The 12,742-nt window shown below is 31.3% G+C and overlaps 1 protein-coding gene across 2 annotated transcripts; it reads left to right on the top strand.

Annotated features, from left to right (window-relative positions):
* Positions 1 to 10,726: 10,726 nt before the first annotated feature.
* LOC145159252 (UPF0481 protein At3g47200-like) lies at positions 10,727 to 12,376 on the top strand. Of its 2 annotated transcripts, none has more exons than XM_079078187.1 (2): positions 10,727 to 10,833; positions 10,934 to 12,376. In XM_079078187.1, the coding sequence occupies exon 2, from the start codon at positions 10,961 to 10,963 to the stop codon at positions 12,293 to 12,295; it is 1,335 nt and encodes a 444-aa protein (XP_078934313.1). In that variant the 5' UTR covers positions 10,727 to 10,833; positions 10,934 to 10,960; the 3' UTR covers positions 12,296 to 12,376. The 2 variants fall into 2 exon arrangements, with proteins under 2 accessions (XP_078934313.1, XP_078934314.1); XM_079078188.1 differs by having other exon boundaries at positions 10,758 to 10,833; positions 10,972 to 12,376.
* The last annotated feature ends 366 nt before the right edge of the window (positions 12,377 to 12,742 follow it).

Below are 12,742 nucleotides of genomic sequence, written 5' to 3' on the forward strand. Positions count from 1 at the left end.
GGAAGCGAGAGTTTGCGGCTGTGAAGATCCTCAGAAATTCGTATGTTTCTACTTCTTAAATTCTATAACACTTTTACTAAGTGTTCAAGTGTATCAAATATATTATATTTAACTTTATTAAATTAATAGTTCACCAAGTTTGACTTTTATTTGATGGGTTTGACTTGAGTTGACCAAGGTTGACTTTTACAAGACTGAAAATAATGGGATGTTACAGTATACATTAACAATTTCCATCATAAGACCATATATATAACATTAAAGAATACAAGTTGGTTCCTAATCCTAGGAATAATAGTGACGAGCCTAATATCCATGGTTAGATTGAGTTCTATGTATTTTATTCATTTATGTCTCTTTAGTTATTACACATTCCTATAAATGTTCTCACTAATCCTTGTGTCTAATACTCATAAGCTAGAACTAATATTCGTATGGTATTATTTGACTATGTCATACTCTTTGGGATAAAACTTTTCACCTTATTCATATATATTGGGCACCTATGCTTTCTTAGTCTTGTTCCTTGTGTTGATTCATATTACCTTGTCAGGGTTGTCTAATGTGCCTTAGATTCAGCCTTTTTGTTGCCCTTGGACAATTGGCTTTCTTCTTCTTGACATTACATTTCCTAATATAAAAAATATGAGAAATAAAGCTTGAGTTTTCTATTCATGACCATGTTAGTTTCAGTAGTCATGAACATGTAATCCAAGTGGGAGACCATTGAAAATAGTATCCACGGTCATTGACTAGTTGGTAGTATTTCTAAATAATAATAGGGCCCTTTTGGGTTAGCCTCATGACATAATTAGCAAAAAAGAAATGGATAAAAAATATGTTTTTAATTTATTATGAATTAGTAAATTAATTGGAAATTATTTCGGTAATTAATTAAAATGTTTTAACTAATTAAATAGCTTGAGTATTAATTAATTCCTAGAGATTAATTAGAATATTACAGAAGCTCCTACAAGATGGAAATGGGCAAATTTGACATCCTTTGGATATGGATAAGGCAGGTTGGAATCAGATAGGGATTAACCTAATGAGTTTGAATCCTTTAAAGGTTTATCTACTGCCTATAAATAGAGGGCATGGGATTAAACTCTATCATTCCTTTCGGAACCTCTAATTTCATTCTCCCTTCTCTATTTCTTCTGCATAAGTCGAAATTTATATGCCCTCTCATGGGATATAGAAATTTTGATTTAACCCTTAATAAGGTTTTCCTTGATTTGCTTTTTAGAGTCTTGGGTCTGGCTATATTAGAGGGATTCTCATTTAGGTCCTTCATCTATTGCAAAGGTTGTCGATCATAAGGTCTCAAGCAAGAGATCAAGAGGTATATAATATATCCTTCTTTTAGTTTGATTTTAAAGTACATTGCTAAAATTAGTAAACTCTAGATCCTAAGGTGGATGTACACTTAGGTAAATTTTTTATTGTTTCCACCACCTTTAGATAGTGTATTGATGCTAATAAAAGCCAACAATAATCGAACAAAATAGTTATTTAAGTAGGCAAAACAATACTTGTTGGATCTATAAGACCAAAAATCATTAAAGAATGGTATTGCTAGTAACATATGATTTTATAGAGTCACACATTTATTGAGTAGTCACTTACTGAATGTTTACTATAATTCGATTATTAATAAATATTATCAACTCTTGTATTTAATTGGAAAAAATATTAGTTTGTGAAAGCAATATTTTCTAAGAGTGTAACTAATTAGTAACTCATAAGGTATGAATTAGTATGTCATGTACAAAGTTTTGGACTCTTTAAAGTTCATTTATATAAACTGGTGTACATGTGAAAATTGAGGAGGAATGTGAGACACTCCATGGTCTCATCTATCTTCATCATGGCTGAACCCATGCTTGCATGAGTAAGGGTTGCTTGTAAGCTTCCGTTTTACACACACACACACCATGCTTCTTACATGGCTTTTCCTTTGACTCTTTGAAGGTATGGTCCTTAATGTAATATTAAAGGCATAATCCAAGATCAATTTTATACATAATCATGAGTAACCCTAAATCAATTGAGGAATACTTACTTGGAGATATATCATTGATGTTGAAGACGACTTCCTTATGATTCCTTATCTTCCCGTAATGGTGCCCTGATGATTTTCTGATGAAGAGAGGGATTGCACGATCATTGTGTTTTATAAGGAGGAAGAGCATAACTGAAAAGCCTTTTCAATTATCCTCCTGATCGTTCATATATTGCATCATTTTCACCTTATGGAAAAGATATTAGAACCACACAATTATAGTCCCTTAAGTTATGGAAAATTGTCATATCCATCATACTACAAATATTTAAGTGCAGGGAACTGATACGTCATTATGGCAAACATTATGATACATAATATAAATGTACCTAGCATGTACTAAGTATTACAAAATAGTCCTAAGGCCATAACAATGTGTTATTTTCCAACACTTAATGTTTATGTGTGTATAAAAGAAGAGAAAAGGCTTTCATTTGAGGCTAGATTTTTCTCTTCTTTTCCCTCTTGGCTGAAGTTACATCTCTTCCCTCATCTTCATCTCTTTTGAAGTATAGTGAAAGATTTAGTGGTTATTATGTGATTTTTCTCTAAGACTAATATGTGATTAATATAGGCAAATTGCATATTATGGAGGAATAGGAATTAAGTACTTGAATAAATAAAATTAAAATTAAAAGTTCCATCAAAACAATATGGTAGAATTATATTAAAATAGGTCTACCTTTAAACCCATACTGATAACATGTTGATTTGGATGGTAGACCTTTCATTATCAGATCCTTTAGCATAATATAATTGTTGATGTGCTCGATACAAAAATCATTCTCCTCCACTTGCTCTCATACATACAAGTATTTTGTATCGAGATAAAGCCGCACACCACTTTAATTATTGCTAGTGAAAAGGATTATAGGGGAGAGGTTATAGCAATAAAGTTCATTTTAACAACGTTAAAATGAAATTTACAATCATGAGTCTTGTAATTAAATTTATCAACAAAATTACATGGAAAGTTGCATTATATATAACAACCTATTTCGCCATCATAGTTGATGTATTCATCAAATTTTTATTAGGACTCTTCTACAATAAAGGCCAGCTGATAGCATAAATCTGTATCCCAATAATGACTATTTATCTTCACGTTTTGCAAATCCAGAGTTAAAAATCATATCACTTCATTCATAAACAAGTTTGTAGTCATTAATATCATCTAAATATCGTAAAACTTTCTTGGCAGCTCTTCAGTGATCTAGGTCGGGAATTTTTGATAACGGCCTAGCATGCCAGTAATATAAGAAATTTTAGGATGAGTACAAACTTTGACATACATAAGCTTCCAATTAACGAAGCATATATGATTAACTTCATTTGATCACTTTCTACCTCTATTTTCAGGCTTTGAAATAAACTAAAAATATTTCCCTTAACTACGAGACCAATTTGAGGGGAGCATTATTGCATATTATATCGACTAAGTATGTGCATTATATATGCCTTTTTTCCGGTGTAGTTTTTATGCCTTTAAAATAAGAGGCTTCACCAAAATCCTTCATATCTAAACAACACAACAATAAACATTTTGATTGGTGCACTAAATTATTACTTGTCAAAATAATGTCATCAATGTAAAAGACATGTATCTTAAGGTTCCTCCCACTCATCTTGAGGTATATACATCAAATGATTTGGTTATTAATGACGTTGTTCCTCTTCATGACTTCGTCAAACTTTAGATACCATTGATACGAAGCTTGTTTCAACCCATATATTGATTTCTTGAATTTACACCTTGGATGTTCTTGACCCTTAGAAATAAAACTTTTCGGTTGGGTCATGTAAACATATTTGTGTAAATCCCCTTTAATAAAAAATTATTTGAGTTTATTTAATGTAGCTCTAAATTGAAATGAGCTACAAGTGCCATTATGATCTTAGGAAGTTAGTTCAAGTGCTATTATTTTCATGGGTTTTAATGCCAATATCTCGAGTGAGATCATATTGTGGTGTTTCATTCACCCCTGCATTTGAAGAGTCTTTTCCTTGAGCCAAAATATATTTACTTGACTCTCAAATGAAATGTTAAGTGTAATGGAACTCGACATATATCTGACTCTTCTTTGAATTAATGGAGGTCAAAATCTTTTAATAAATCACTCCCATTGATTTTGATATTCTCAAGAAATTTGGCAAAATTCTTTTCTATAATCAAGGTACTATGTGAAGAAACATAAAATTGGTAACCTTTAGACCTTTTAGGATACCCAAAAAAGAAGCAACTTATGGTTTTCATGTCAAGTTTGCGATTAAGGATTGTAGAGTTTTTCTTTGACCGAAGAACCTCCCACCTTTAAATACCTTAAGTTGGTTTCCTTCCTGTCAAAACTTCTAATGAATATTTTGGAACAGACTTCGAAGGAAATTGATTCAAGATGTGGATCATCATTTTAATACATTGGTCCATAACAATTAGGGCAAGTTTGTGTTTGCAAACATACTTTGCACCATGTATAATAAGGCTATGTTCCTCCACCCAGATACATATTTTTTGTGAAGGATTATGAGGCATTGGTTAGTTATGCCATGATCTCTACTAAATTTAGAGGAAGACCAGGGTCGTGTACTAACGTTCGTATGTCTCCAATATTATACACCACCCATGTCTGATCTCACTACCATTATTTTCGGGTTGAGTTGATTTTCAACTCTTTCCCTGAAGGTTTTAAGAATTTTTAGGAGAGTCACACTCTTCATTCAAATAAATATACATGTACCAAAACTAACCATTAATACAAATAATAGATAATTTATGATCACTTATATCCCTTTGAAAAGTTCCAGAAATATCGATTTCAATGAATTTTAGTAATCTCAAACTTCTTGTGGGTCTTTCCTTATCCCCTTTCACACATTTAATGCGTGTATTGAATTTTGAGAAGTCAAGTTACAATAGAAGTTCATCTTTTACAAAACATTATTATATTTTGTGATATGTTGCCTAAGCGTTAATTCCACAACATAGATTAATTCTTTGTATCTTAACTCCATTTTTTCTTTTTAATATTCATTAACATTACAAGATAATAAAAATTCTTGAAAATGGATTTTTTTTAGTTGTAATTTATAGAGGTGTCCCTCTAAAAAACACCATATTCAACAATATGATAATTGAAAATAATATTTACACCACTGTATCAATCATAAAAGTATAGCCAACATTCGCTAACTTTGATACAAATGACAACTTTTGAGTTTTACTCAACACGTAAATAGTATTATCAAAACTTTAAAAAAAAATGACGACTTTCTAAAATAATGAATGTGATCTATCTGCTTATATCTTTAAGCTTTTATCATTCCACATTTTAATTATTCTTTAATTCCAATCCAGCTTCCGGATTGTAAGGAATCCCTGTGATGACATAGACACATGTTTCATGGAAACATAATCAATACACCATGTATTTATAGGGACATTAAGATTAAGGAATGTATAAATCATAAAGTATATGCATTATATTTCTTCACAAACCATTTTATGAATATGGACTATGTCATTTCTTATGGCATAATCTATGGCGGTTTATTATCAGACTTACATGTACTTTCACTTGACTTTTGGACCTCATTAATACCCACCCTGTTACTTACTTGAATCTTATCATATTTAAAGTGTTATTCAAGTGATTTATAGGATAACATAAATAAATCAATACACCTACCAATAACACCAAAATGATAGGTATTATAGACATCTTACTCAATTATTAGTTTTGTTTTGGCTAGACCAACAATTGAATATTATGACGTCCCAAAAGTTATAGTACGCTACACAAATATTGTAATCATCTTTGGGCAGAAATACAATATCTATGCAATTTATGCTTAAAGTTCATTGTATGACACATTATCCAATTAGCCTTTGGGTTCATTGAATAACAACTCAAACAATTGCTTAATGTGGTATTCAATCAACTCTAATGCCAAACTTAACTTTTCTTTGGTCCAGTCACTTAAGAAAAACATCAAAGTTACCACTTATCATCTAGGAATTTAGGATTGATGGCTATTATAAACTAACACCACCTGATTTAATATAATTGGTAGATCATAATCCATTTGGGATGGTTAGCAAAAAAAAAACAAAAAAACTATTGAGTTTTTTATAGTTTTTTTTCCCTTGAAGCGTAGACCATTAACAGAATACCCAAAAGTTGTATATTAAGTGCAAACAGTTAAAGGAAATAAGAAAAAACCTCATTTAGCTTTAAAACAAATAATAGGAAGAAACCAAGCTAGTCATGATTCTAGGTTCCCATAAAAATATATGGTCTACTGTTTGCATTACAATTTTAATCAAACTTTTCGGTTCATATGCCTTTCATAATTATACTTTATGAAATCATTTTATAATAAAATTTTAATTTGACATAACATCTAGTTCGTAATAATTCATTAATATAAGACAATTATCATGAACGATAACAATTTAATATTCACAAATAAGCATCCATGGTAATTGGAAAAGTAAGCGATTTCGTCACCAATCCTGAAACTCTTAAAGGATAATGACCCACATTGTAATGGTTGAAATGGAATATCATCATTTTATTTTATTGTTTTGATCGGTGACCAGAAAATCCATATTCAGTGGGGAGTAGACAAAAAAAAAATAATAAATAAATAAATAAATAAATAAAAACTCAAATTTGTCCATAAAGAGTTTATCAATCACAAAAGCATAACGTATGAAAGAAATTAACAATCGTCTAAGAAAGGTCCACAATAATCCAACATCCAACATTAAATAATTAAAAAATGGATATAACTAATTTCAAGGCAAAAGGAGAAAAAAAAAATTATAAGGTCGATTCTTTTAGGGCCAAAACCCCACTGCCGTCAAAGAAAAATAAAAATCTTCTTAGCCATGGTCTTCGAACATTTTTGTATCCAGACCACAAAATTAACACATATTGTAATTTGTTAATAAGATTTGTGTTTTGCATCCGGAATCAAATTCCAAATGGAACACACGACAACGATTTTTTTTCTTTGATTTGCGAATATTTGTGACGAACAAAAGTAAAGAGAAAATCAAAATTAAACTGAAGGCATGAAATTTAACCATGATCTGATACCACAATGTAAAATTAAAGGCATAATCCAAGATCAATTTTATACATAATCATGAGTAACCCTAAATCAATTGAGGAATACTTACTTGGAGATATATCATTGATGTTGAAGACGACTGCCTTATGATTCCTTATCTTCCCGTAATGGTGCCCTGATGATTTTCTGATGTAGAGAGGGATTGCACGATCATTGTGTTTTATAAGGAGGAAGAGCATAACAGAAAAGCCTTTTCAATTATCCTCCAGATCGTTCATATATTGCATCATTTGCACCTTAAGGAAAAGATATTAGAACCACACAATTATAGTCCCTTAAGTTATGGAAAATTGTCATATCCATCATACTACAAATATTTAAGTCCAGAGAACTGATACGTCATTATGGCAAACATTATGATACATAATATAAATGTACCTAGCATGTACTAAGTATTAGAAAATAGTCCTAAGGCCATAACAATGTGTTATTTTCCAACACTTAATGCTTATGTGTGTATAAAAGAAGAGAAAAGGCTTTCATTTGAGGCTAGATTTTTCTCTTCTTTTCCCTCTTGGCTGAAGTTACATCTCTTCCCTCATCTTCATCTCTCTTGAAGTATAGTGAAAGATTTAGTGGTTATTATGTGATTTTTCTCTAAGACTAATATGTGATTAGGACTTAAAGTCTTAAGAAGTTATAAATACAAGTGAAAACTAGCATTGTTGGTGGCTTATACTTGTTGTTGGATATATTATATATATGCGTTCTACTTGGAGCTCTTTTTCCATCATCATCAACTCCCCAATACCAAGTGAGATCAAAGGCTTTAAAGGATCTCATCATAAACATCATATGGTTGTTTTATAATCTTTTCTAACTCATGTAATTAGATCCTTGATGGTTTTGTTTAAAATGGTAGTTATTTAAAATTTGTTTTCGTTGCCATTATAAGCAAATGTATTGTGTTTTAGCTATCAAAATTCATCAGTGGTATCAAAGCCTCTTTTACATGTTAGAAATATTTATTATAACTTTTTATTAACCTTTGGTTTAGAAAATACATGTGGTATTTTTTCTTTTTTGGCTAAGAAATAACTATATATTATTTCTATGGCAACTCATAGTTTTAAAATTGTTTATTTTATGCAACCAAAATTTTCATGAATTTTGGCTATATAAAGTTGTATTAAAAAGTGTTGGATTTTATATTTCATGAGATGATGTTGTGTATAAACAAACCATTATGACCGATGTGTTGTTGTGGTTGATATTTATTTATTCATAAAGATATAATTGAATAAATAAGTTTTCATTTGTTTATTTTCTATGTAATCAATTAGTTTTAGACTAGTTTATTGTTTTTCTAGTTGTAACAATATTGAAGAAATTACTTAGATTAGAAGCTTATTCTTTGTCTTAACCACTTAATACTAAAATCCCAACCTTGAGTTTGAACTCATGGTTTTGGGATTAATTATGGTCTTAATGGTTTAAATCTTATACCATCTAAAACTCGTGGCGTCTTGAAGTCCTTTTTGCAAGCAAGAGTTCTTTGGCAAGTGGTAGCTAGAAGACCTTTTGAAAGTGTCCCTTAAGTCCTTATAGGAATAACTTAACAATTCTTGTGTTCGCTTACAAAAATTAATAGTAGTAAATGGCTTGGTTTATATATTCTTGTTGCGTGCTTATGATGTTTATTTTATTTGATATATATATATATATATATATATATATATATATATATATATATATATATATATATATATATATATATATAATGTTATGTGTATGAAAATAGATTTTGCATGCTATAATACATGTTTCTATTAGTTTATCAGTTACTAATAAATTCACAAACTAAATCCTAATTATCTCTCTTGTCAAATAGTGCAAAGATTTTCTCTTGCGTGTAACCCAAAAGAACCAAACCATAAATAGTAATATTACCAGCTTGTTGTGATTGTAGGTAGTATTTCCAACATGTTTGGGGTTGGAAGTTTGTTTCAAGTAAATCGAGCGTTGATTTTAAAATAGAGATATCAATATCCTATATACTCGGAGGCTCTTTGGATGCAAATACAAATTGTATTCATGGTTTAGGTTTGATCAGTGTTAAGAGTCGTGTTTCTTCCTCTTTGTCTTCACGTTCAGGGCTGCTTAAGGTTGTTGATTAATTGAGGAAATAGGTTTGGATTTGATTCTTTTTTGCCCTATTCACATAGGTGATGGTAAGCATATGTAGTTTTGGTTAGATGTTTATTTAGGTGATAGGACTTTTGGGACTGTTTTGATAAGTTTTCTAGCATTCTATACACACTAGTTATGGCAGCGGAAGCAATATAAAACCCTATGTGTACATGCACCCTAATGGATCTAAGTTTATTCTATTATAGCAACCTACTTATGAAAAACAATGAAAAATTACTAACCTCTTTATCATCTTGATCTTCTTGGAGATTCCGTGATTGAGATATGGTTACACCCACCTTTGCTTTGGATGAAGAGGACCCGATAGCATGAAACCCTATTTTGTTTCAACCCAAGACTCCAAGAGCCAAGGGCGGATCCCGACTAGAAAAGGTTCTCAAGTAGAGGATTACATGAGGAGACAATAGTTCATATTTTTGTTATGGGTTCTATCTTGAAAGGTTTATGGTCGAATATTGCTATTTGGTGGGGTTTTGCTATTTTGCTAGAGGAGTCGATTCGTGGTTCCTTTCTTAAGCGAATACGGTTGTGGTCTCAACTTCAGTTCGAAAACCGTTTGATGCAATGGTTATCTCTGCCTTTTGGGTGATATCTAGATTCATAAATAGTCTTATTTTTTGAACATTTTTGCCTAAGCTCGCTAACTTATTTGATAATATTTTTAGTACCGTTTTCTTTTGAATTTCGAATAGGTATAAAAAAAGCTAGGCGTTCCTCGAGCAATTAGCTCCAAAATTTGACTTTTGTTGTAATTCTCTGTAATGTTTTTCAAGCTTCTCACTTGTTTTTTTAATAAATTTATGTTGTTCCAAAATAAAAACATCCCACCTATCTCCCACGTTGTTTCATATCCCTAATTTTTTTTTTACCATATGGAGTTGAATTGAATTTATGTATAATTAATATTTGTAAAAAAGAGTAATAACTGTAGTAATTATATTTAAGATATATTTGCTATAATTATTATTTATTTGTTGAAAATTACTACATAGAAAAAGCTTAATAATTTTATTAATTATATTTTTGGGATATGATAGCTAAAATTATTATTTAAATAAATAAAGATACTTAATATATTCCCTTAACAGCGGATTCAATAAGTTGTTGCTAACAACGACGTCCGTTTATCGTCTATCAAAAGTTAAGCAAAGTCGGCCAATTTTTTCATCCCTATATTTATTAAATAATGATAATGATAAGTAATATATTAAGAAATCAGATGGCATTGCAATAATGTCATGCTCAAATTCTTAATACTAAAAAATAATTATAATATAAATTTAAGACGATATATTGTTTATAGTATGATAATAATAATTATTATTATTATATTGAAGGTTGTAGCTAGATATTAGTGGGTGAAATTTGGTTCACCATATATCTTAGCCACATATGTATCTATCTTAGCCATAGACAACAATGTCTAAACCTCAAACTGAAAGTACAAAACTCAAACAAATGAACTAGTTTACACAGTAAAGAAGGTAACCCCATCATTTTTACTGTATCTTTTCTTTAATGTGATTTCTGTAATCACATATAATCTATTATCCTCTAAAATTTCTTGCAACTTGTTACTTACAGAGGAAATTAAGCTAACTAATATTCTGAATGGCAACTAGCGATTTGGAGCTTGGAGCTGGAGATAGCCTTTGCCATTCTGTCCAGTTTCTGCTTGATTGTAAAGAAAAAGGAAGAAAACTTGGCAATCATGGTTTAGCATCAATTTTCATGGTTCCTAGGGTCTGTCGGGATCACAGCCCAAGTTCTTTTAACCCTAGGGTGGTCTCTATTGGACCTCTCCACAGACAAGATAAAAAATTGCAAGAATTTGAAGTTCAAAAAACGACTTATTTACATCATCTACTGGATCATTCAGGTTGCAACCCAGAGAAAACGTTACAAGAATGTGTGCACAAGGTGAGTAGGAAAATAAAACTAGTCAAGGCATGTTATGCAGAGTCAATGATCTACAATGATGAAGAACTTGTTAGAATGATGGTTATAGATGGTTGTTTCATACTTGATTTCATTCACCTTCTTTCAGAAGATGATGGACCATTTCCAGTAAGCATGTTGATTGCTCCATCAATAGTTAATGATATGGTGTTGATAGAAAACCAAATCCCTTTTTTTGTTCTTAAAGACATCTTTGAGTCTACTATTCTCCAATTTAAACCAAACACCTCTCTTACAAACCATATCAAAATACTTCTCAGACACTACAATATCTTTGGAGCAAATTTAGTACAACGAAATTTCAAATTAGATACAACTCATGATCATATTCTTGGCTTTCTACACAAATGTTTCCAGCCTGTGCATGATATCCCAACAGGATCTAGAACACATCCAAAGAGGCACATGACCATGGACCTAGATAGGGCAGGGGTGAACTTTAGGCCTAATGAAGATGCAAATTGGGCAATGGCCATTAAACTAGAATTACCAAGGTTTTCATGCTTCCCATGGTTTTGGTCTAAGCCTACTCTGCGGATGCCAAAAGTGACTCTTAATGATGACAGTGAACCAGTTTTAAGGAACCTCATTACTTACGAGCAGTCATCTCTAGTTCCTAATTACGTCACATCATATATCTGTGCCATGGATATGCTAATCGATACTCCAGAAGATGTTGAAAAGTTGGTAAAATCAGGTGTCATTGCAAATAAATTATGCTCGAATGAGAAAGCTGTGAATATGATAAACAGTGTATGCAAAGATGTTGCCTTACTGGAATTTTTCTACCATCAAGAGTGGCAAGAATTGGATAACTACTATAATAGTTACTGGCCTAATGCTGCTGCAGGGTTGAAGCGTACATATTTCAGTAGTCCATGGAATGTGATTGCTTTATTTGCTGGAATTGTGTTGTTTGTTCTGACGGTAGTTCAGACAATCTTTACAATCAAGGCTACAAATCCAATGATTGTTATTAAACATTAAATTATTATGTGTATTTTTCTTTTTTCCTTCTTTACAAATTTTATATGTTTTTCTTCCTCCCTTTTTTTAAAACATCCATATTCAACAAGTATAAATTTTAATTTTTGTTGGTTTCACTGAGTTGCTCTTATTTTATTTTGCACGTCAAACTTACGAACCTGTTGATATAAAGAACGTCTAAAACGAAGCTCGTATGAAGGAGTTATGATTTTACAAAGTTTACAAGAAAATAGTCGATACCGGACAAACTAAGAGGGCTGCAGCAGGGGGCGTGACATGTCCCTATATGGGTGCGATGCTTCCATCAGTATTCAACCCTTACAAAAAGAAGACCACCCTCCACCATTCCTTGCGCCTTTTGCTCCCAAACTCTCTCCATCTCGAGATTTCGGTCCCACATGATTCGATTCCTCGTTCTATAATATTGGCAGCGACGCGCTGGAAGTT

This window comes from Lactuca virosa, chromosome 2, assembly GCF_052849685.1.
Source record: "Lactuca virosa cultivar CGN04683 chromosome 2, Lactuca_virosa_CGN04683_v6, whole genome shotgun sequence".
NCBI classification, from domain to species: domain Eukaryota; kingdom Viridiplantae; phylum Streptophyta; class Magnoliopsida; order Asterales; family Asteraceae; genus Lactuca; species Lactuca virosa.